Below are 24,048 nucleotides of genomic sequence, written 5' to 3'. Positions count from 1 at the left end.
CGAAGGGGTCCCGGTACCGCGGAGCCTATCCTATTCCCAAGGAGAGCTTCCTGGGGTCGGGGGCGGCCTCCCCGTGCCCACCGGAGAGGGGGGCGCACGTGCTCTGGCCTGCCGGGCACGGCCATGGAGGTGAAGCTGCTCCGACACCCTCCTTCCCTCCGCGATGGTTCTGTCCCCACAGGTCCCGCCTCTTGGCCAATGGGTGCTGGCGAGGTTGCGTGACGGACGTGCGAACCGGCCTGTGAGGGCGCGGGGTGGTGTCGCGGTGTGCGGCTCCATGTGGGGGGTGCTGCGGGCTGCGCTGCGGGCTACGGGGCGAGTGGGCTGGCCCGCTGTCCCCTGTCGCCCCATGGCTGCTTCGGGTCCGGCGGCAGAGGCCCGGGGATCCGGCAACACCGCCGGCATCATCATCATCGGCGACGAGATTCTCAAGGTGCGGCCGGGGATGGGCCTGGGTTGCGGGGGTGGGGCGGGCTGAGGCCTGCGCCTGGGGTCGGGGCACCCCGTCATGGGCGTCTCCGTTTCCCTCAGGGCTACACGCAGGATACAAACTCCTTCTTCATGTGCCGGCGACTTCGTGCTCTTGGCGTGAGTGTCGCCCGGATCTCAGTGGTGCCCGATGATGTAGAGGCCATCGCCAGTGAGGTGGCCGCCTTTGCTGCCCGCTTCAACTTCGTGCTGACTTCCGGGGGCATCGGCCCCACGCACGATGATGTGACCTTCGAGGCTGTGGCTAAGGCTTTTGGGGAGAGAGTTATCCTCCATCCCGAGCTGGTGGCCCTGGTGCACAAGTTCTTTGGCAAGATGGAGGTGCAGTGCCCTGAGATGAAGCTGGCTCGTGTCCCCGAGTCCTCCCGCCTCAACTATGGCACAGACCGGCACACTGGCAACACCTTCAAGTACCCACTAGTCAGTGTGCGTAATGTCTACATCTTCCCTGGCATCCCGGCACTGATGGAGCGTGCCCTAGATGGCCTTGCTCACCTCTTTCAAAGCAAACAGACCCACTTCCACTCCCGCACCATCTATGTGGCGTCCGATGAGATGTTTATCACGCCTGTGCTGGACTGGGCTGATGCCACCTTCCGGGGCCGTGTCAGCTTGGGCTCCTACCCAGACTGGACCAGCAACTACTACCGTGTGAAGCTGACCCTGGATTCAGAGTCGGAGCAGGACCTGGAGGAAGCGTACTGCTTCTTGATGAGGGAGCTGCCACCAGGCATTGCTGTACCATTGGTGACAGACTGTGTCTCTCCAGCAGCTGTGGAGGTTTATGGCCTGGCTGAGTCAGGTACCAAGAAGAGGTGCTGCAGCTCTGTGCCTCCATGCTTCTCCTGTATAGCCTAGCAGGGCTGGGGCAGTGGGAACACCAGCCTGGGAGCAGAGCTTGCCTGTTGTGGTGTGCTGGGAGTCTTGAGGGGTGCTGCAGCTGCAGTGGCTTCATCCCACACAGGTGGGAATGGAACCTGTAACCTCAGTTAGGGCTGGTGGTGGCAGGGTCTGAGAGCACAGTGTGCAGCAGAAGCATCAGTGCCACAGTTCCCCACTGCCTTCATGATCCCTGTCACATTGTGGCCGAGATCTCTGGGTTGAGCAAGCTCTTGGCTATGGTGCCGGCCATAGCTCTGCTACGAGTCTGGATATGAGACGTATCCAGAGGGTGAAGTGCCATAGGCCCTGGAGCCATGCTGATGGAACATGAGCTGGGCAGGCACCAACTTTCCTGTCCTGGCAGGCTCAGCCCTGGGGCAGAAGGTGGCAGCAGCTCTGCGAACCATCGAGGAGGCTTTGGACCGGTACAGCCTGGTCCAGCTCTGCGTGGGCTTCAACGGGGGCAAGGACTGCACAGCCCTGCTGCACCTTGTCCATGCTGCTGTGCAGAGGTACTCACACATGGGGCTCCAGGCTGGGGCAAGGCTGAGGGGTCCTGCAGACTCTGGCCAGGGCTCTGGGGCTCTTGCTTGCTCTGCCCTGGGGGAATAAGTGGATTCCTGGGGTCTAGCTGGTGGGGACTGGATGCTGCAGTTGCCATCGGTCAGAGTCCAGCTGCACCGGGTCTCTCTGCAGGCAGTTCCCAGCAAGGCAGGAGAGGCTGCAGGTGCTCTACATTCGCACTGTGTCCCCATTTCCTGAAATGGAGCAGTTCATTCAGGCAACAGTCCAGAGGTAGGAGGCAGAGTGGAGTGGGCTGCTGTGCAGAGGGTGTGCAACGTTGCTTGCAGCCCACAGACAACTGCCCACCTTGCCTGCACAGGTATGGGGTTCAGCTCTGCACTGTGGAGGGCTCCATCCGGGAGGCGCTGGCCCACCTGAAGGAGCAGCAGCCACAGCTGGAGGCTGTCCTGATGGGAACACGGCGGACGGACCCTTACTCACGCACCCTGACCCCCATGTGTGTGACAGACCCTGACTGGCCCCCTTACATGCGGGTGAACCCCTTGCTGGTATGGGCCAGGCCTCCACCTGCTTTGGGGCTAGGACTGTTGCCACAGGGCCTGGTAGGGGGACCTGAAGGGGCTGGGGACCAGCAGTAATCCACTCCCATCCTAGACAGCTTCTCTCACTCGCTCTCACAGTATCTGCTGCCCTGCTGTGCAGCCATGGGTGCCCCTTGCTGCAGCTGGGAGCTGTTGGACAGGGTTCATTCTTGCCTGTTGGGTGGTTTCCCTGTGTTTGGGGAAGTGCTGGGAGGGACAGTGGTGCTCTGATGACCATCTAGTTCTCCCAGGAAGGTCTGGCTTGCTTCCCTGGAAGGCAGGGGAGCAGCCTTTTGCCTCTGCTTCAATCCCTGCCCAATTCTGCCTGCAGGACTGGACCTACCGGGACATCTGGGAGTTCCTGCGCAAGCTCTTTGTCCCCTACTGTATCCTCTATGACAAGGGGTGAGTGCCCTGTGCTGCCCTTCTCACATGCACAGCCAGTGCTGCTGGGTGCAGTTTTGCAGCTGCTTCTTCCCTCTGCAGCTACACGTCCCTGGGGAGCATGGCCAACACACGGAAGAACCCAGCACTACGCTATACTGATGCTCAGGGCCGGGAGAGCTACCGGCCTGCCTATGAGTTGGAAAATGAGGAAGAAGAGCGCACATCCCGCCAGTGAAGGCCACACTCTGGGAGGCTCCACTGGAATGCTTCTGGGAGTGACATTGAATAAAGTTGCTGCCTCTCAGCACTAAATAAAACCGCTGCAGTCTGCACTGCACTGGCATGTGGCCTTGTTGAGCCCTGAGGGCTCCATGGGGCAGGAGTGGGAGGAACAAAAGGGTTCCCAGGTTGTGCCCCCTCCCTGCGCGTACCATTGTGGAAGCTTTAGAAATGCGGCGAATGTGGCAGGTTCCAGTGCTTGCCAGGGCCCCTAGCCAGGGCCCTGCATGTCAGCACTGCTGCCTCTCTCACTATGTCAGAGGCTGCTGATTTGTCATAGGCCATGCACCTCTTCTGGACCATGGCAGCCTGTCTGCAAGGTGCTCCTCAGCAAGTGGCATTGGTACAGGCACTGGCACTGTCATCACCCACTGCCATCTCCCTGGGGCTGCGCCTGGGCTCGTGGTTGCTGCGGCTTCTGGAGGAATGCATCTACCTCCTTCTCTGCAGCTGGTGCATCCATGAGCTGCTGGACTAGGGAAGGGCCTCTGCGGTGTCACAGGACCACACCAGCCCCTGCCTGTCCTGGTGCTGTGGGTGAGTGACCTGCCTGCAGCTTGACTTGACATGGTGCTTGGAACATCACAGGGGCCTGGCTGTGGTGTTTGGGGGTGATGGAGCCCAACCATGGTGCTCCTGGAGTGAAAAGGGCCTGGCCATGGTGCTTGAGGGGAGACAGAGAGCCTGGCTGTGTCTGGGGGGTTGAGAGGGTGTGACCTTGGTACTGCTCAGTGGGTCCTTACCCCCTGTGCCTCTCTCCCGTCCCCAGGACTGTGCTTGTTACCCTATGCTGATGGAGTTGATGGACTTCTGGCGCTGAGACTCTGCTCCAGTTTGTGTTCTGCCCGATCAGAGACCCCAATAAACCTGAGCAGTGCCTGACTGGCTGCATCTGTTTCGCCAAAGCTCTGGGAGTGTGTTTGTGTGTGTCCCCAAACTTTCCAGTCCTAGCCCTGGGTAGCACTAAGGCACTCCAGCACACCCCTTGCCCCTGTCCAAGACTGAGGGTCCCCATGTCTCCCAGGGCTAAGGGGAAAGTGTGGGGAGCTGGTGTTCTGCCTGCATCTCCTGCCTGCCCTGCCCCCCCCACTTCTGGACATTTCCTGTTTCAGTCTGTGGGAAGCAGCTAGAGCAAAATACCTCCAATGGGCCCAGCCTGGCTGGAAACTGTGGCAGACCATGGCTGTTGGCACCAGAATGTGGTTTTGGGGATGGCTGTGGGTCTGTGAGCCCACCCTACCCCAGTGCTGCCTGTGCTGGTGCCTGACCTCAGCACAGGGGAAGCTCTGCACGTCCTCGGCAGCAGCACTGGCGCCAGTGTGGCCTCCCTTATCTCGGCAGGAAGTCAGGAGCAGGAAGCCTGGCCTGGCGTGGGATAAGGGTCCCATTTACATTAGCTCCTTTGTTGTGGAGTAGGCTCCCACCCTCACCCACTGTCTGAAGGGAGACGCCTGGCTGGGTCAAGAACTGAGGGGCAACGGGAACCTCTGCCCAAGATGCCATGAGAGGTTTAGGTGGTCCTTGCAATAGTCCCTTTGTGGACACGAGTAGGGATGGGGTCTGCCACAATGGTGCCTGCCACTGTGCCTCATGTCTTCCCCCTGCCCAGATCAGCTACTCAGCTGGACCCTGCCATGTGGTTGTGCACTGGTCTCTGTGGTGCTGTTTGGGCTCCTGGTTGTGCTTGGCTGCCTTGGTAGCGTGGTGCTGGGCATCCCTGACCACTGAAGCCCATGTATTGGTGCCTGCCACATCCTGCTGTGGTAGACCTGATGTGGTGGCCCTGGTGGTGGCTCAGCCCCAGGGCTGGCTGGGATGAGGGAAATCAATTAATTCCTCAAATGGGAAGGTCTGGGGGAGGGGAGAGTGTCCCAGCACAGGAAAAAGTCCAGGCAGTGACGCGTGGCGGGCAGAGCAGCACCGGCCGCCCTGAGAGCACAGCCCCATGCAGTGCCCTGGAGCCTCTCACCCACCTCCGCCACCCGCAGTGAGTGAGACCCCCTTCTGCAGGGAGCCCTTGCCCAGCCCCATGATAGGGGGATGAGAGGGGAGTGGGCAGGTGCTGTGGGCAGGAGCATATGGACCCCTGCCCTCACTGTCTCAGCACAGGCAGGTTCCCCAGCAGTGGGGGTTGTTTTTGGGCTCATGTTTGGTGTGACCTTGGGGATGCCAGTACCCCTTGAAGTGGCACCATGCCCTCATAATGGCGATGGCAGCAGCAAACCCAGGCAAAGCAGCCTTGCCAGGGATCTGGGAGGAAACAGGAGGATGCAGCAGGGTCGCCATTGGGAGCCCCTGTAGCCACAGCCCTCTCAGGGCATGGGGGATGATGCCTGTCTCCATCCTGCAGGTGGTCCCCACGACCACCCCATGTTCCGTTCACGCCGTGCTGGACTGGTGCGGAGGCTGTGGCGGCAGCGCTGTGCAGCAGCCAGCCCTGAGGATGCCCCCAGTACCCTCAAACCAGCAGTGCATGCCCTCTTCAAGAAGCTGAAGGATGAGGAGCTGGAGCTGCTGGTGCAGGTGGTGGAAAGCCAGGGTGCCTGGGAGTCTGGCTGCATTTTAGCACCATGCGGAGACGCACGAGGGGTCAAGCAGGGACTCCCCCCTCAAGTCCTGCTCTGTCGCGTCTTCCGCTGGCCTGACCTCCACCAATCCCATGAGCTCAAGCACCTCTGCTACTGTGATGGGGGCCAAGGGGTCTGTGGGGACATGGCTGTGCTGTGCTGCAACCCCCATCATTTCAGTCGCCTGGCTGAACCCGGTGAGTGCTGGTGGCAGCACTGGAGGCTGCCTCGCCCACCCAGGCTCTGACCCCTGCTCTCTGGGGCTGGCTCAGGGCTCCAGTTGGCTCCAGGTGGGCAGGATGTACTCCCAGGCTCTCATTTCCTTCTCTCTCCCCTGCAGAAATCCCGCCACCCCCCTACTTGAAGGCATCCTGTGGTCCCTCCTGGCCAGATGGGCCCCAACACCCCAGTACTGAGCTCCTGGAGTTCAGCTATGATGCAGGGGACTGGTGCGGTAAGACGGACTCACCGCACTCCACAGCCCTCTGCCACACCCAGCAGGCAGGAGGGCACTCGGTAGGGCTGAACCCCTGAGTCAGAGGCAAAGATTGGAGGGGAGAGAACATGAAAATCAGGGAATGGAGCCAGCAGTCACTCCCAGCAGGAGGAAAAGACTTTGACACAGGATGAGGAGTTCCTGCTGGGGGAGCAGCCTGGGCCCAGACAACCACACCCCCCCCCCCCACTGAAGCTACTGTTATTTTTGGCAGCAGCAGGCTCCCTAGTGGAGGAATCACTGGCTATGGGGGTACACACAATGTGCCTTGACGCACACAGCTCCCGCTCCTGCCTGTCTGCTGGCCACCAAGGCCACCAGCTGCCACTGCCTCACCTTCCCCTGCACTCACAGACCAACCCCTCACAGCCTTCCCCCACCCCTTCCTTCACCACGGTACTTGGGGACTGGGAACAGCTCCAGAGACTCACACCTAGTGCAGGACCCTGTGTTGAGGCATCCCTGGTGCCATGCCTCTGTGCCCACTTCCCTTAGCCCATCCAGCTGCTTGGTTCAGTCATGTCCTGGTGGTGACAGCTCTGCTCTCCCCTGCCAGACACCAGCCTCTCATGGAGCACCGTCAAGGATGGCTGTTGGTGCAAGCTGGCTTACTGGGAGTACCGGACACGCGTGGGTCGCCTCTACGCCGTGCATGAGGCATCAGTGAATGTCTTTTTCGAGCTGCCATGGGGCAGCGGGTTCTGCCTGGCCCAGCTGCCAGCTGCCTACCGCAGCTGTGCTGTCCGGCGGGCACGTGGCAAGATTGGCCGGGGGCTGCTGCTGAGTCGGGAGCCAGGTGGCATCTGGGCATACAACCGCAGCGAGCACCCAATCTTCGTCAGTTCACCCACTCTGAGCCCCCCTGGTCCCTTTGGGCTCACTGTCCTCAAGGTGCTGCCTGGCTACTCAGCAAAGGTGTTTAATTGGGCAGGGGACAGAGCAGGCTGGCAGCTACCTGGGGAGGGACCCTGTGACCCCCACAGTATCCGCATCAGCTTTACCAAGGGCTGGGGACCCTGCTATTCCCGGCAGTTCATCACCTCCTGCCCATGCTGGCTTGAGGTTCTGCTGAACCAGCCACACTGAGGCTGGAGCTGGTGGGGGGGGGGGTGACAGGGAGCTCCCCCAAAGCAGGTTCACAAGCTGGGGGACCCTTCTACTTTTCCCCAGCTTGTGTCTTCCAGGGCTGTGTTGCAGCAGGATCGTCCTTGCTCTGGGGACTCCCTGCCTGAGTGTTGAGTGGATGCAGTACCCCCCTTGCATGGCTCGTCACTCTGCCAACATCTGCTTTCAGCCACGGGGCTCTCAGTGACACAGGGCCCTGTTTAGTATATGTTATAATTTTAATGTTCAAGTTTATAATAATTTATCTATTTTTGTAAAAAAAGCAAAGCATGAGGCAGGAGTCCCCATTGTCAGGGCCAGGCCTGGGGCGTGGCAGCCAGGGCTGGTGGGGACAGGGAAAGCAGAAGAGAAGGGAGGTGGGAGGGAGTGGGGAGGAGAGGGGAGCTGTGGGCCTAAATGTCACTGCAGACAAGGGGAATGGGAGAGAACTGGCACGACTGGGGGGCGTGGGACAGGTGAGCACAGCTGGAATGTCGGGCAGGTTAGAACATCTGGATGGGTGTTGGACAGGTGGAATGAGGGTCGAGGTAGGTGAGCACCCCTGGGGTGGGGGCTGGTTCGGGGTTACCCAAGCTGGGTACCAGGCCCGAGGGGTCCTTCAACCGTTTTGGCAGCATGGGGCAGCCCCGAGTAAGTGCGGCGGAGGGGATCCCGGATTGCCCGAGTCGTGTCTGCTGTTTTTAACCCAAATAAACGGTGCCACCGGCACCTAGAGATCCCCGTGTCCCTATACATATGGATGCCGGCCACGGGACTCGGCTCCGGGAGCCAGCAGTGCCCTCTGCAGGCAGCTGCCGCGGGCCGCGGTGACCACCCGGTCCTTCCTGCCACGCCGCCGGCCCGGCTGAGCCCGCGGCCCCCGCCCGGCCCCGGTCTTGGCCCCGCCGCGAGAGGTGAGTGCAACCGCACCGTCGGCGTCGCCCCGGGGCAAGCAGGGAGACAGAGACGCCGGGAGCACAGCCACAGGCAGTGGCAGAGCGCAGCGGCTATGTCGAACCGTGGCCCGAGGGGACGGGCGGGGAGCGATGGAGTTGGGGGTCGGTGGCAGCGGCGCGGAGGGTCCGCTGCGGTCGTTCTGCGGATTCCCCCCTTCGCTCCGCGGAAGCCCGGAGCCTAGCGGGCCAGGCCGCTACCCTCGACGGGGATGCAGGTGCACGGTGAGAGGGAGGGAGCTGGGGGGAGCGAAGCGGACGGCTGGGAGAAGTGCAGTGGCAGATGCCCCGTACCGGGACCTGGCGAAGGGGTGGGGGTCCTGTTCTTGGCCCCGGCGCGGCCCCCCCACCCACTGACATAACGTCTGCTCGGGGCCGTGTTTGCCTTGGCAGCCCGGAACGGCGGTGGCTTCTCACACTTTCCGCTAGCGCCGGGCAGTGGCCGCGCTCTGAGCCAGGCGCGGGGGGGCCGGGGTGAGCCGAGGTGAGCCCCGGGGCCGCCGCTGCCTCCCTGAGCCGGCAGTGGCCAAACAGGTTGTGCGGGGCCCGCGCCCAGGCACCTGCGAAGGAGCTACCCCGCTGGGGACCGCCGCACCCCGCTCCAGCGCCGCCGAGAACAGGGGACTGCTCCCCGCGCCGCGCCCCTCCGTGCCCTCGCCTGCCCGGCGCCCGGCACCTCGCCGTGCCACGTTCTCCGTGTCCAGCTCTCCATCCTCCCGTGCCCGGAACTCCAGTACCCCGATGCCCGCTTCTCGGCCCCGGCTCTCCACCCCTCTACCTCACCCTATGCACGGTTTCCCGTGCCTGGCACTCGAAACTCTCCCTCGGTGCACACTTCTCGGTTCTTATTCCCCCCATGCCCGCTTCCCCGCCCCCCGTGTCCGCGGGGCGGAGCGGGCAGTGCCGTGCCGTGCCGGCCCCGGCACTCGGCGGCCGCAGCGGGCGGGGCGCGCTCGGCGCCTGGCACCGCACTCGGCGCCCGTGGGGCCGCACCGGGGCCGTCTCGTGCTCTCCTCCCCAGGCCGGGGGCCGACCCCCGCCCAATCCCGTTACCCGCCTCTGACTCAGCTGCCCCCCACCCGCGCACCCTGGTCACAGGGGCCCGCAAGACCCCCGCCCTCCCGAGGTGGGGGTGTGGCGGAGATGATGGGCGGGGCATCCCACCAATCAGACGCGGACCGCCGGCGCACTGCCCAATGAACATGTGGGGGCGGGCGCTTCCTGGAGCCCCGGCGGCGGCGGCGGCAGCGGCAGCGGCAGTGGCAGTGGCCGGGGGGCGGGCGGGGCGCGGCGGCGGCAGGTGAAGGCGGAGGCGGGGCTGTGGCTCCGGGACCGGTCTGTGGCTCGGGCGGGGCGCGCAGGTGAGCGGCGGTGGGTGGGAGCGGACAGACCCATCGGCGGGGGTTTGAGCGGAGGTTCCGACCCACCGGCAGCGGGATCGGGACGTGGACCGGTGTGGCAACCGCTTTTGCCGCCCGGTTGCGGTGAGTCGCGTTGATTTGGGATGCTGCGGGCGGCGGGTGGGTAGGGTTGGCACGCGGTTCATTGCACAGCACCTCTGTCCCCGCCCGCCACCGGAGCCGGTGGGCACGTCGCCCGTGGGGCGGGGGGTGTCATTCGTAGGCTGTTCCTGGTCCCTGCGCGCACGGGGCTGCGGGAAATCTGTAACATCGGTAGGTCCCCGCTGCGTGCTGGGGCGGCTGCCAAGGCTCCGCTGTGGTCCTGTTGCGGTGCTGCTCCATTCAGCCGGGGTCCCCGCAGGTCTCTCTCTCACGGGTGACTAGGTGCTGCCACCCCCCCTTCATAACCTGGTGAGCAGCTTGGCGGCATGCCTGGTGCACCGGGTAGGGACGGCACCGTTACGGGCAGAAGGCAACTCAGGGAACCCCTTCTGCACCAGTGTTGGTAGAGTTGGAGGGTATCCCAGTGTCCCAGCAGGCTCTGCCACGCTGGTGAGCCCCGGACCTGGCACACTGGCAGCAGCATTGGGTGCTTCACTGCTCGGCTGTGCTGTGGTCCCCACTGGGATCGGTGTCGTGGTAGTACCTGCCAAGCACCGGTGGACTCTGCCCTGTGCGCCCAGCCCTGCCGTACCTGTCCTCGTCCCCCTGGCTGGCTGCCCCCGGCCGCTGTTTGCCCGGGGCGGGGTGCGGTATTTACCCTCCCGCCGGAGCAGATCCACTTCTTGGGCCACAGCCGCCCTCGATCCGTGGCTGCGTTCGCTTGGCGAGGGGACACAGTGCCAGTTTTGTCTTGGGGTGAGTCGCACCGTACCTCGCTTTCCCCCACCACACCTGGGCTAGTAGGAATGGGGAGCAGGATTGGATCCAAGCGGCACTGCCGGAGGCACACCGCAACTGCAGCGACTCAAGGCTTCAGTGGTGATGCTGGTGCTGGGTGTGGAGGGAGGGACTGAGCTCAGTGACTTAAAGTGGGCGCAATGGAGAAGGGCAAACTCTGGCACAGCGGAGAGTGTGGGGCAGCAGGGCTGGGAGTCCCCATGCTGGGGGCGGGCGCAGAGGTGAGCATAGGGAGGTGACAGGTGTGTGTGGGGGGGGGGCATATCAGCGTTGGGTCGTGGATACCGTCCAAGACCCCCTGCCTGGGCGCAGGCTGCCCTCAGCGCTGCGGTGCTGAGCTCGAGGCTGTGGCAGCACGGCTCTGCCAGCTGGTGCCGTGCACCCTCAGTGCACACGTGGCACGAGCGCGACAGGCCTGAGCACATGGGGGCGGAGAGTGGGCACAGCAGGGCGTGCGGGACCAGCGCAGCCCCTGCTGCACCCCAGCCCTCGAGGGGTGGCTGCTGCCCCATGCGTGGAGCAGAACTTCTCCTTCAGGGCAGGCAGCGGATGATGAAACCAGGAAGAAATCTCTCCTGGCAGCGTGTGGGCTGCTGGCGGGAGCCCCTGGGAGCCTGCGCTCCCCCTGCGCCACCACCACTGCCTTCCCATGGTAACTCCACGGCGGGAGCCGGCAGGGTGCCGGTGGGAGCGGCCGCCCCGTCTGGAGGATTGGCGCCCGCCTGGCTCCCCGTGGCAGCACTGGCGTCCCTGACATGCCCTGAGAGCTGCATGTCCACACCCCAGCAAGCCCCAGGGCGGTCAGAGGACCAGGTGAGGGGCTGGGCTGAGCTGAGACCCGTCAAACTTGCTCCGTGCCAGGAAGATGGTTCTTGGGTAGCCATGCAGGCGAGGGGGTGGGGGTGCCAAGGCTGTGGCCAGTGACCTTCAGCGTACCCGGCTGTGCCCAGGGCTGGGGAGGTCAATTGACATGCAGGATGATGCAGTGGGAGCCATGGTGCCTGGGTGGCTTGTACCCCAGAGTTGGTGGCATGACTTGATGGAGCCATGGGCAGGCAGGGGGACCAGCCAGGGTGAGGGAAAATGAAAGCAGGTGATGCGGAAGGAGAAGTAGGTCAGGCGAGCTCTGGCCTCTCCCGGCAGCCTTGGCTGCACTGCGTGCTCCACTCTGCCCAGCTGTCTCTGTCATGTCCCCAGGCCCCATGGGGTGCAGCTGGAGTGGGTAGGGGGTGAGGGGGTCCTGCCACCAGGCACTGGCTCCCAGGCAGGGTGGGTGCCAGGCACTGCCTACACTGAACACCAGCAAGGTGGAGAGTGTGGCTGTGTTGGCTAACATTTGTTAGGTACAGTGGCACCCCACCAACTTTGCTTGGATTCCCCTCTCATGGGCAACCGTCAGGGCACAGGGCTTGGAGCCATAGCAAGGGTGGACAGGAGGATCGTCAGCCCCACTGCAGGGCCAGGGAAGAGAAGGGACTCCTGTGTCCTGCTTGGGTGTCACAAGGCAGCTGGTGTGTTGCAGACATCATGGTGGGCCTTGGGGATAGCCCATGTCCCACAGAGGGGTTCCACAGAGGCTTCCCGTGCCTGCTCCACTGTGGAGCCATGGGGCCATTGCCCTCCCCTTAGTGCAGGGCTGTCTGGGGTCTCATCAGTGGCGTTATGTGCAGTGATTGTGGCGGGCATGGCCTCACTGTCAGTGCAGTGTGGGCTCTGGGGGGAGGGGGGGGGATTAGAATTGCCTGCCCCCCTTCCCTCGCTGGGATCAGCTGTGGGCAGCGGGGAGCTGGCAGCAGGCAGCTGCTGTGGGGGCGGAAGCTGGGCTATTTTGGAGGGTGTGGAGGGGGGGCTGTGGGCTGGCACTGTCCTTGCCAGGTGACTCCACCAGGACCAGCACCACCCTGATGCCAGGATGGAGCACTGGGCCCCAGCCTGTGCCACTGGCGATGCTCAGTCCTCGAGGTGCTGCTGAGGACATGAACCCTGCAGATTGAGTAGGAGGTGCCACCAGCTGGGGGGGGCCCTTGGGGCCGTGCAGCACAGTGGGACCCAGGGGGTCTGGCTGCCCTCCAAGGGGTTCCCGTGACTGTCCTGCAGGGCCAGCAACTGCAGAGACAGCTCATCTTGAGGCCAGTGAACAAACCCAGTTGTAGGTGAGCCTGTCTGTCCTCCCAGGCTGGTGGCTGGCACCCTTCCTTCCTTCCTTCCTTCCTTCCTTCCTTCCTTCCTTCCTTCCTTCCTTCCTTCCTTCCTTCCTTCCTTCCTTCCTTCCTTCCTTCCTTCCTTCCTTCCTTCCTTCCTTCCTTCCTTCCTTCCTTCCTTCCTTCCTTCCTTCCTTCCTTCCTTCCTTCCTTCCTTCCTTCCTTCCTGCCTTCCTGCCTTCCTGCCTTCCTTCCTTCCTGCCTTCCTTCCTTCCTGCCTTCCTGCCTTCCTTCCTGCCTTCCTTCCTGCCTTCCTGCCTTCCTGCCTTCCTGCCTTCCTGCCTTCCTGCCTTCCTGCCTTCCTGCCTGCCTTCCTGCCTTCCTGCCTTCCTGCCTTCCTGCCTTCCTGCCTGCCTGCCTTCCTTCCTGCCTGCCTGCCTGCCTGCCTGCCTGCCTGCCTGCCTTCCACATGCCTCTGCCCACAGCTGTCCTGGGCAAGCATGTAGCCATGGCATGCCATGCCCCAGCAGGTCAGGGTGCTGCTCTGTGTCAGGAGGTGATGCAGGAGATGGGGTTGCCCATCCTGCTATTGGAAGAGGAGCTGGGATGAGGCCATGTCCCATCACTGGTGACACTAGTCAGGGTGCCACTGGCCAAGGCAAGGGTGGAGCTTGGAGGAGGATGGATGGATGGATGGATGGATGGATGGATGGATGGATGGATGGATGGAGGTTAGCCCATCTTCCTCAAAGGCCAGTACCTCGCCACATGGCCCCCAGGTAGGCAGCCCAATGCCCCCCAGCCAGGGCAAGCGGCAGTTTGTGGCCAGCGCCTGGGTGGTTGCAACACCCCCAGGGTGGGGGGGGCCACAGTGACTCACCCCATCCTGGCCACCAGTAGGAACCCTGACTCAGGGCTGCATGCCCATGCCGTGCCAGGCCCCTCCCTGCCTGCCTCACCCACCTTATCTCCCGCCCTTAGCACCTGGCACACCTGGGCCAGGGGGGACTGGCGCCATTCCCCTTCTTTATGGGGAACAAAGGGCAGGGGAAGGGTTGGCAGCAGGTGCCACAACCCTCCTCCTTCTCTCCTGTCCTCCTTCCTTCCCACTCACAGATGCTGTCCAGGGCTGTGCCCTCATTTGTGCCCCCCACTGGGGCAGCTGGTCAGCCTGGAGCATCGTGTCAGTGTGGTGGGCAACGCTGTCTACAGTTCAGCTGCTGCTGGTTGTGCACTGCCTGCAGTCTGGGCACTGGGCGACTTGTGGTCCCACAGCTGGCTCCTGCCTAGCACATGGTCCACAGTGATGGGAGAGGTGGGATACCATGGAGGGCACACTGGCAGTGCCCCTCTGCCCACCTGCTGTCTCCGGTGCCTGCCTATGGGCTCTTGCACTACCCAGGTCTTTCCGTCAGCATTACTAGGGCTGGCCAGAGGCCCTTTGCTGTCCAGCTGGTATGGGGCTCTTCCCCTTTCTGCCTGGCCTCCTACTACAGACGGCACCAACACGGTGTCTGGAGCCTATCTGGGGCCATGTCAGGGTGCTGCAGTGCAGGTGCCCCTGACCGGTCTGGCGTGGGTGGCCTGGGCGGGTGCTGGTGCTAGTGGTGGGGTGTGGGGCGCGCTCTCCGGGCTGCTAATTGCTGTTTAGCTGGGGACATGCAGGGTGTAATTATGGGGGGATTGCGTGAATCTGCAGCCTGGCCAGGGAGCCCATGAGTGCCCCTGCCCAGGGAGTGGAGGGGATCAGGCAGCATAGTCCAGCTGAGCTGTCATTGCTTCCCACATTCCCCATGGCACCTCAGGAACCCACTCCAAGGGTAGAACAGGACAGGAATCCATAGGACCAGGGGGTGGCTCCAGGGCTGGCTGGGCAGGCTGCAGCATGCTGCACCAAGTCCTGCCCTGCTTTCACCAAGCGCAGGCGCCCTCCCAGCTCAGCCAGGCTGGCCATGGCCAGTGGCGAGCACCCAGCGCCCTGCCTTCGGGCAGAGGAGAAGGTGAGGGCCTGTATGATGCCTCGGCATGGGGGGTGGGGGCAGATGGCTTGGAGACAATGCTAGTGGTAGGAAAGACATACTTATGGTGTGAGGTGCCTGTCCTGGCTGTACTGAGAATTTTCTTTTGTGGGAGTGGGCCAGGGGATGCCCCTGCGTGGTTCCGGGTTGGCGCCCCACGGCGCAGTACCAACCGTAAAGAGTTAATGCTGTGTGTGTTCTGGGAAGCGGGGCTGGGAGGTGCGTGACCCGGGGTGTGGGCGTCAACTCCTTTTGAGGTGGGATCCTGAGCTCAAGTGCAGCGGGGAGCGGGGCCAAGTTCACACAGCACCCTGCCTTCCCCTCCCTGCCACTCGCGGGCCGCCAGCCTGGCCGCGACGCAGCGCTGAGCCACTCCAGGACACGGGGCAGGTGAGCTACACACCCACCCTGCCATCACTGGCTGGTATGGTGGAGGAAGTTACTAGGGTGGTGGGGACCCAGTGTGGTACCACTGGGTATTTGGAGGTCTGGGCCAGCTGCTTCAGCACCATCAAGCAGTGGGATGTTCGTGTTGCCTGAGCCCTACACCATCCTTGCTACTGGTGGGATGGGATGGGACAGGATGGTACAGGACGGGATGGGATGGGATGGGATGGGATGGGATGGGATGGGATGGGATGGGATGGGATGGGACGGGATGGGATAGGATGGGATGGGATAAGTGGCAACATCTGGGTCACTTTGGTTTAGCAGAGCAGGGCCTACACCCTATACTGGTAATGCCAGGCAGCTGGATGTGACAGTGGGGTAGGTTTTGGAACAGGAGGAGCCAGGATGCCAGCACAGTGCCAGCAGGTTGGATGGGTGGCATGGGGACTTGTTTCTTGTCCCTGCCACAGATGCCAGGAGTGGCTCTGGCAACATTGCTAGTCCTATTCCACCGTAACAGGGATGCCCTGTGCCCAGCCTCCATGGCAGCTATCATGCTGGGCTGGCACTGGGCCCCAGGTGCAGTGCCGGCTCGGCGCTGAGGCAGCCTTGCTCCACAGCACTCCAACCCCTTCTCAGTGCCAGTGGCTAATGTCTCATGATTGCACAGCACACAGCTCTGCCTGGGAACTCTGTGGGTGAGCTGACCAGTATCAGGGAGCTAGGGGGCTCACTCAGTGCTGTGGGGTGGGGGACTGTTTATCCTCTTTCAGGTCCAAACCATTTCCTTTTGTCTCTACGTGTTCTTCTTTCAAAGAGCAGTGCTGCTTTCCCCACTTCCTCCAGCAATGGGACCCCTGGCATGTACTTGCTATAGGGTCACCAGCTGAGCTAGACCCCAGCCACCACCTTCCCTGCTGGGCAGACAGAGCAGCTGCACAGCCCCTGCCCTACAGCCACACCATCCTCCACACTGTGGCCATTGGCACAAGGGCCACTGCTGCTCCCAGCTGGCTTCAGGCAGGGCATTAGCAGGGAGGGGGACTTGCACAGCCCAGACTCCTGGGTTCATGTCCTGGTTTCCAAAGGGTGAGGGACCCCCATGGGGTGAGTAGCCAGGGTGACTCTGCACTGTGCTCCCCTTCCTGGGTGACTCATTCTCCCCAGTGGGGCTGTGAAGTCCCTTGACAGGGACTCTTGTGACCAAAAGCAGGAGCACTTGGCAGCAGCCCAGGATGAGGACTGTCCTCCCCAGGACCTCTGCCCTCCTTCCCCATGGGGGAACAGGTTGGGAGATCCCTCCTAGACATCCCTTTCCACCTCACAACTCCCACCGTCCCCAAGCCATGGCCCAGTGCTCAGTGCAGGCTGACATTGTGCCCTCATGCAGTGTGCCATCCCAGCTTGGTGGCATGGGACACAGCCTATCCCCATGCAGGATGGATGCTGCAGGGGCCTCACCCCACTGTCCATGGCTCTGCCTGGGTGGCTAGACCCCTAGAATGAAGGGAGCTGGCAGGTGGGTGGAGCCTGGCCATGGTTGTTCCAGGCAGCCTGGGCTGGCAGAGGGATGTCAGGGTGACCCGGGCAGACATTGTTCCTGCTGCCACCTGTCCTGCATGGGAGCCAGCTCAACATGGGGAGCAATTCCCCCTTTCCTCAGTCCAGTTCAGCTGCTGCAGCCGAAATGTGCCCAGCCACAGCATTGATGTAACTGAGAAAGCTCTGGCATGGCGAAGACATGGGCATCACCGCCTGCTCCCTCCCAGGCATCATGTCCAGAAACAGCCAGGGAATGCTGGGGGCCCGGGGGCGGCTCCAGTCCCCTCACACCTCGTCCTCTGCTATTTCCTTATCACTGCAGTGATCTCCTCGACGGCAGCACCCGCTCAGCATGTGACTTCACTCCAGTGAGGAGGATGTGCGGGGGGTGGGGGTGTCAGCAAAGGAGCCGTAACGGGCGGTTTGGTGCGATGGAAAATCCCCCTCCTGTCACCTCCTGTACCTCACCCCTACCCTGCCCCAGCCCTGCATCTACGTCTGCTTGCATCGAGTCCTGTGGCTGCTCACAGGGGTTCCAACTCCCGTAGAGGTCCCTACCAGACCTCTGCTGGCGGTTTCTGTGACATTGGCAGCACTGAGGCTGTGTCCATTTGCACTGTGAGATGGTGAGGCTGGTGCCTGTGCCCGTCCCTCAGAGCACCCTGCCACCTTCTGGGATATGACAGGGTCTCAGCTGCTGCCCTGCACCCAGACACCCCCACAGGTACATGCCAAATGGGCACCATCAGTCTTTGTGCGTGCCCTGTGTCCATGTCTTGTGAGGCTGGAGGTGCTGTGGGGATCAAGGCAGAAGGGAGGCTGTGTTGGAGGACACAGTGCCACTCTACCCTGTGACCATTGCCTGTGACAGTTCTGGGGGTCTGTGGGGCTCTGGGCCACCCTTGGCAGGTGCCCCATCCCTGTCATGCCTCTCCAGCTGCCCAAGCTGTGGCATGGGGTACTTGCCCCCCTGCTTAATCCTGCCCCTGTAGCTAATCCTGCCTAATCCCACTGGGGGTTGTCACTGCCTGTTGGCTCCCAGGGCACTGATGGTTTAATCACCCCTAATCCGATCACCCCCACCTCAGCAGGCAGAAGGGACTTCAACCAGTGGTGGGATGGGCTTCTTCCAAGGAGGGGGGCTTGGCCATGGGTGCTGGCGCCAGCATCCCAGGCGGTCGGCACTGCTTGGCTCCCAGTTTCAGGGGCGGTTGCCGCCTGCCATGCCGGTCGGGCCTGCTTAGCAGCGGCTGGGGCGGCTCCACAGCCGGTTGCTCCGGGGCCGTTCCCAGCTGCCTGCCGAGGCAGCCCCAGCTGGCAGCCACCCAAGTGCAGGGAGCGGCTGGCTTGGGGATGGGCCCCTGTGCCGGGGGCTGTCAGCCGCGCCGCCCCTCCATGGGCAAGAGGGGGCACGTCCCCCACGCCCGCCTGCCGACGGCACAGTGTGGCTTGGCACGGCATGGTGGGTTTGGGATGGATGGGCCTGGCATAGCTCAGTGTTGCCTGGCATGGTTTGGCGATGGCCAGTGCCACATGCCACTGTCCACCATGGCTTGACTTGGCTTGGCCTAGCACAACTCTGGCAGCACCAAGAGCCACAATCCAGAGGTGGTACCCACCCCTGCCTCCCCCAGGCTGCATTTGCTTGACTCCCATCCTACTGTCACCTAGCAGTGCTAGTGTCAGCAGCCTGGCTGGCTGCAAGGGCCATAGCTGGGCATGGTGTCACAGGACAGGTTGCAGCCCTGGAGCTGCTACTACTGCCCGCACCCTGCCTGCAAGTTGTGAGGGTCATGGACTCCTCCTTCCCACCTGTGCTGGCTGCACAGGAACATTGGATCTCTGGTGGTGCACCATGGGGACCACAGTGGGAGTGTGAGCAGTGCTGGGTGTCGGGCTGAGGCCAAGCTCTGCCAGCCGCAGCGTGGGAAAGGCCTGACTGGCGCAGGCTGGGCTTGGCTGGGCGAGGAGTGGCCCCAGGCTGGGGCACGGGAGGAGGGAGGGGGCCCAGTCCCGACCAGGAGCGGGGGCAGGAACCGGTGGCACGGGTGCTGATCTAATCTGCAGTGGCAGGAAGTGTGGCCCCTGTTCCCAGCCCAGCTGGGCTCTATGGGGTGGCCCCCAAGGTGCTCTTCCCAGCATTCACCCGCCCACCTGTGCCTGCCAGTGAGGCCCACGTTCCCAGGATAGGGTTGCTGGGAGCCAGTGGCTGCGCCTGGCCATGACAGTGGGCTGGGGGGATTGTGGGTGGGCTGGTACAGGAAGTGCTGCACCTTGGTGCTGTTCAAAGGCACCATGCTGAGATTTCCCCCTTTGCTGTGGTGATGCAGGCGGCTGGGTGCTGGTGGTAGTGGAAGAAGCGTGGGGGCCTGTGGTGGGGGGCCTATGCCCGCCAACCTTTACATAGCATGGAGGGAACTGAGGGCAGACCGCAGGCCCCAAGCCTGCCCCAGTTTAGTGTCCCACTGAAACCCCAGTGCCACCCAGCATGTACACGGAAGGTTCCTGGTGCCCTGGCTTCATGACAGTGATGCTCCGGCTTCAATGTTTCTTCCAAGTGCTCTCTCCCAGATTGTTCTCCTATCAGTCAGGCAGCATCCTATCCTTCCTGCAGGTGAGGACAATGGCCAGCCCAGAAGATGACCTCATTGGCATCCCCTTCCCTGAGCACAGCAGTGAGCTGCTGAGCTGCCTGAACGAGCAACGACAGCTGGGGCTGCTCTGCGATGTCACCATCAAGACGCAGGGGCTGGAGTACCGCACCCACCGTGCTGTCCTGGCTGCCTCCAGCCGCTATTTCAAGAAGCTCTTTGCAGGGCCAGGGCCAGGGCAGGAGGTCTGTGAGCTGGACTTTGTGGGGCCAGAGGCACTGGGTGCACTGTTGGAATTTGCTTACACAGCCACGCTGACCATAAGCAGTGCCAATATGGGCGAGGTGCTGCGTGCTGCCCGGCTACTGGAGATTCCCTGTGTCATTGCTGCCTGTGTGGAGATCCTGCAGGGCAGTGGGCTGGAGGCACCTGGCCCCGATGATGGCGACTGCGAACGTGCCCGCCGCTACCTGGAGGCTTTCTCCACCGTCCCTGAGAGTGAGGTGCCTGCCCCACCACCCCCCCGCCCCGCCCCCCGCCGCAGCAAGAAGACCCGCAAGTTCCTGCAAGCCCGTGGTGCTCGGCTCAACAACCATGCCGAGGAGCCACCCACTGAGGCTGAGGGCTCTGGCAGCCCCCCACCGCCCTCCCAGCTGCCCTCACCCCCTCTGCCTGAGGAGCTGCCCCTGCCCTATGACAGCTTTGAGCTGCCTGAAGAGGAGGAGCTGCCCCCACACTCCTTCCCCTTCCCCTACCAGCCCCCCCTGTCCCCTGAGGAGGCTGCTTCTGACGATGATGCTATCGACCCCGACCTGATGGCATATCTCAGCTCGCTGCACCATGAGTCGCTGGCACCTGGGCTGGATAGCCCTGACAAGCTGGTGCGCAAGCGCCGCTCACAGATGCCCCAGGAGTGCCCTGTCTGCCACAAGGTCATCCATGGTGCTGGCAAACTGCCTCGCCACATGCGCACACACACGGGCGAGAAGCCCTTTGCCTGCCAGGTCTGCGGAGTCCGATTCACACGGTGAGTGCTACTGGATGGACTCTCCCCTCCTGACATGTACCAAATGACATCCCCTATGGCACTCCCCCTGGCAGTCTTACTGGAGCCTGGACACAGGCCTGGCATGGTTCATGGGGTCTTCTGCATCCCCTGAGTGCTGCCAGACCAAACTGGGGTATCTGATGGCATGCTGCACAGCACCCCTCTGCCAGTCCTGCCAGTGTGGTGCAGATTCAGAGGGTCTCCTGTACCCTGTGAGTGCTCTGCACCAATACAGGTTACCCGATGGCATCCTCCGTGGCATCCCCTGCAAGTTCTGTTGTGGTGCAGTGGGGTTATTGGGGTCTTCTGCACCTCATGAATGCTGCTGGACTGACCTAAGGTACCCAGTAGCATCTGTTGTGGTGGCCCCTCTGCCACACCTGCTAGTGAAGCCAGATCAATGGGGTGTTCTGTACTCTGTGAGTGCTGCCAGATCAACCAAGGCCTGATACCTGATGGCACCCAGAACACCTCATCTGACAGCCCAAACATGGTTGTGGTGCAGATCCAGGGGAGTCTTCCACACTATGTAAGTGCTGTCAGACCAGCCTGGGGTACCCAGCAGCGTCCCCCCTGCCAGCAGCCAGCTGCATCTCAGCCATGCAGCCATACAATAGTCCCCTGTCCTGTCAAGCATTCAGACCCCAGTGCCCTGCAGAGCATCCCTGCTGTTGGGCTTTCAGCACCATTGCCCTCCCTGCTGTGGTTGGATGGCGTGTCGTCTACTCAGTGCCAATATCTCCCTGTGTGTCCCAACTCCAGGAATGACAAACTGAAGATCCATATGCGGAAGCACACAGGTGAGCGGCCCTACTCCTGCCAGCACTGCAGTGCCCGCTTCCTGCATAGCTATGACCTGAAGAACCACATGCACCTGCACACAGGCGCCCGGCCCTATGAGTGCTACCTCTGCCACAAGGCCTTCGCCAAGGACGACCACCTCCAGCGGCACCTCAAGGGCCAGAACTGCCTGGAGGTGCGGACCCGCCGCCGCCGCCGTGATGAGCCACCTCCACCACCTGCTGGGCCCCCTAGCCTCGACCTCTCCAATGGGCGGCTGGAGGGGCTGCGCCTCTCCATTGCCCACTACTGGCCTCCAGGGCAGCCCGAGGAGGAAGAAGAGGAGCCAGAGGGTGAGGAAGGGCCACAGCCAAATGACACCGTGCCAGTGGAGACGGCATAGGGCCGATACAACAGCAGGTGTCATGCCGTTCCATGCTGAGCTGTGCTGTGCCCACTGGGGTTTCTGTTCCTGTTTTTCCCGTCACGGTTCATTCCTAGTTATGCAAAGGGGGAAACTCCCCTCGGCCGATTTGCACAAGGAGGTGGGGGGCCCCTACCACCCCCCACCGTTCCCAGGCCCACCTGGTCATGTCCAGGTGGGTGATGGGGGGATTGGGACATGGATGTCCCCCCACCAAACCCCTCATGGATGCCAGGATTGGGCAGGGGCACCCATGGACCAAGGCCTCCCCCCAGGTGGGGAGAGCCCCCCATGCTCTCCCTAGTGGCGGGGGGGCACTGCCCTGCGCTGTGCATAGCTTGTCCCCACCTCCCCACTCCGAGCAGCCCTCCCTGGCGAGCTCCCCTCGCCCCTGCACTCCCGGCTGCTTTCTCTTGGTTGCACTATTTGGGTGAGCCCACCCGGGTGCGGGGCAGCCCCGGCCCCCCCCCCGGACCCTTCCCTCTTCCGAAATCCCCTGGCCCTGTGGGATCCCCCTTCCGAAATCCCCTGGCCCTGTGGGATCCCCCTTCCATGGGGTGGCCGGGCCCCCACGGTCACCCCTCTGTCCTTTGCACATGCCCCCTGCAGGGCTCAGCCTCCCCGGGGGTGTAGGGGACTGGCACTATTTGTCTACAATAAGAGTTTTATCTATATTTAAAAAGATGATGTAATATATTCCCCCCCACAGCCCCTCTGCTGCCAACCACCAGCGCTGCCTGGCCTCCACATCTGCCATGGGGTGCTGGGAGGGGTGATGGGGCCAGAGGGGCTCTGCTCCTGTCATGGCTTTAAAGTGCCTTATGGTGAACTTGAACCTTTTCGGCTACTTGAACCTCTCTGGTGTCAGGAACCAAACAAACCATGGGCAGGCGGCCCCCACCCCTCCGGGCTGCCTCTGCCTGTCTGTATGTCTGTTTGTTTTGTTTGTTTTTTTTTTAAACGAAGGCTGCTTGGTAATAAACGGAGAAGCAGGGACTTCCCCTGTGTCCAGCTGTCTGTCCATTCTGCACCCCCACCCTGGAGCAGCTTGGAACTGGGGGCACTGTGGGGCTGGGGACAGGGACATTGAGAGTCTGGGGCACTGCAGGGGTGGAGAGAGGGTGCCATGTGTGGGGAGAGGGACATCGAGGGGTGGGGGTCTGCATGGGGCTGGGGGCACCACAGGGATGGGAATGGGGACACCATAAAGGCTGGGGACAGGGATTTGTAGGGGCTAGAGGCACAGTGGGCATGGAGATGGTAGCACCAAGGTGCTGGAGATGGGGGCTGGGGGCATTGAGAGGCTGGGGTCGCAGCAGGGATGGAGCCAGGGGCAGCATGGAACTGGGGTATCACAAGGTCAGGACCAGCATGGAATGGTGGATGCCGGCTCAGAGTACCAGGACTGGTGCCTTGAGGACCAGGTGATTTATTCACTAGCCCTTCCCCACCCAGTGTCTCTCAACTTCTGCCACACTGGTGAGGCTCCAGCCACATCACAGCACCTGGACCCATGTTTTTGCTGCCACATGGCACTATCCTGCTGTCACTGGGTCCTTGCCCTCCCTTTTACTGTTATTGGCCTGCTGCTGGTAGTTGAAGACTTGCTGGGAGAGAGGAGCACAGTGTTTGCAACCAGTATCCCCAGTGATGGGGAGGACAGGGGACATTGCCACGCCCACCGCCGGCCCTCACCTGCAGAACAATCCGTTCTTGTTGGCCATCTCACTGCTGCCCATGTCGCTCTCCTTGCTCTTTTCCCCCAGCTGGACTCACAGCTGGGCAGGCATTCTGGAGGGGAGTCTCTGGCCCTTTATCATGTCCTTGATGCACTGCAGCAGCTGCCGCCCTCGCTCCTGGCCCCGCAGCGCCCGCACAGCACCCAGCCACAGCTCTGGTGTCTCCTCATCACTGGAGTCCCTGCAGGGGCAGAGAGGGCAAGGGTGAACTGCAGCCCCCCAGGCTTGGCTGGGCTCCCAGCACCCCTCTGCTCACATCTCCTCATCCCCAGGGGCCGGGTAGCTCAAGGGGGCCATGCAGACAGAGCAGGTGTTGTTCAGGGCTCTGTAGCACTCGCTGCAATACAACCCTGCGGAAAATGGGCCTGTCAGGGCAAACGTGGGATCCTCTGGGGAGGGGTCCCCAAGCTGTGCGGGCTCCTACCTTTGCAGCCGGCCGTGATGCACGTGCTGAAACCTGGCTGCTCTGCAGGTCAGGCAGCTGGATGCCCAAGAAGCGAGTGAGGCAGGTGGAGGGCAGGAGACTTGTGGGCATGGGGTGGTGCTCTATGGGTCAATGCCATCCTGGGGGTCCTTGACACCGACCCTCAGGGATACCACTGATCTCTTCCATCCCACCAGGGGTAATTTACCTGTATTCACAAATCTGCTGCCATCAATATAAAGTTTTTGCCTGGTTCCTGTAAAGGTTCTTAAGTCTTGGCACCTTGACTGCTACAAGGTGTGCAGCCAGTCATATTGAAAAGGTTCTTGATTTTCAATAGAAAGTAGAGAGCAAAATGGCTTCATTTAAACCTGATATCAGACACATG

General features: G+C 62.4%; 3 protein-coding genes across 15 annotated transcripts; all 3 read left to right on the top strand.

Annotated features, from left to right (window-relative positions):
- The first annotated feature begins 248 nt into the window (after positions 1-248).
- FLAD1 (flavin adenine dinucleotide synthetase 1) lies at positions 249-4,048 on the top strand. 6 transcript variants are annotated; one of them, XR_015279824.1, is made up of 8 exons: positions 249-433; positions 532-1,291; positions 1,736-1,883; positions 2,068-2,166; positions 2,255-2,392; positions 2,809-2,882; positions 2,964-3,680; positions 3,913-4,048. XR_015279824.1 is itself a non-coding variant. In XM_086865897.1 (7 exons), the coding sequence occupies exons 1-7, from the start codon at positions 278-280 to the stop codon at positions 3,173-3,175; spliced, it is 1,587 nt and encodes a 528-aa protein (XP_086722023.1). In that variant the 5' UTR covers positions 249-277; the 3' UTR covers positions 3,176-4,048. The 6 variants fall into 6 exon arrangements, 3 of the variants coding, with proteins under 3 accessions (XP_086722023.1, XP_086722024.1, XP_086722026.1); XR_015279825.1 differs by having other exon boundaries at positions 2,255-2,444; XM_086865897.1 differs by having other exon boundaries at positions 2,964-4,048.
- A 971-nt stretch (positions 4,049-5,019) lies between these two features.
- On the top strand, positions 5,020-8,049 carry LOC111939566 (SMAD family member 6-like). Of its 2 annotated transcripts, XM_023941844.2 has the most exons (4): positions 5,020-5,130; positions 5,494-5,907; positions 6,051-6,164; positions 6,763-8,049. In XM_023941844.2, exons 2-4 carry the CDS (start codon positions 5,514-5,516, stop codon positions 7,290-7,292), a joined length of 1,038 nt encoding a protein of 345 aa, XP_023797612.1. In that variant the 5' UTR covers positions 5,020-5,130; positions 5,494-5,513; the 3' UTR covers positions 7,293-8,049. The 2 variants fall into 2 exon arrangements, with proteins under 2 accessions (XP_023797612.1, XP_023797611.1); XM_023941843.2 differs by lacking the exon at positions 5,020-5,130 and having other exon boundaries at positions 5,343-5,907.
- Positions 8,050-8,129: 80 nt separating this feature from the next.
- ZBTB7B (zinc finger and BTB domain containing 7B) lies at positions 8,130-22,493 on the top strand. 7 transcript variants are annotated; one of them, XM_086865907.1, is made up of 3 exons: positions 8,130-8,224; positions 19,269-20,272; positions 21,056-22,493. In XM_086865907.1, the coding sequence occupies exons 2-3, from the start codon at positions 19,278-19,280 to the stop codon at positions 21,474-21,476; spliced, it is 1,416 nt and encodes a 471-aa protein (XP_086722033.1). In that variant the 5' UTR covers positions 8,130-8,224; positions 19,269-19,277; the 3' UTR covers positions 21,477-22,493. The 7 variants fall into 7 exon arrangements, with proteins under 7 accessions (XP_086722033.1, XP_086722029.1, XP_086722030.1 ...); XM_086865903.1 differs by lacking the exon at positions 8,130-8,224 and adding an exon at positions 8,250-8,488; XM_086865904.1 differs by lacking the exon at positions 8,130-8,224 and adding an exon at positions 8,256-8,481.
- Positions 22,494-24,048: the final 1,555 nt, after the last annotated feature.

The sequence above is a fragment of the Cyanistes caeruleus genome, chromosome 30, assembly GCF_971803275.1.
Source record: "Cyanistes caeruleus chromosome 30, bCyaCae1.hap1.1, whole genome shotgun sequence".
Lineage (NCBI taxonomy): Eukaryota > Metazoa > Chordata > Aves > Passeriformes > Paridae > Cyanistes > Cyanistes caeruleus.
The sequence above is the reverse complement of the archived record's forward strand: the minus strand, read 5'-3'. Positions and strand labels throughout refer to the sequence as shown.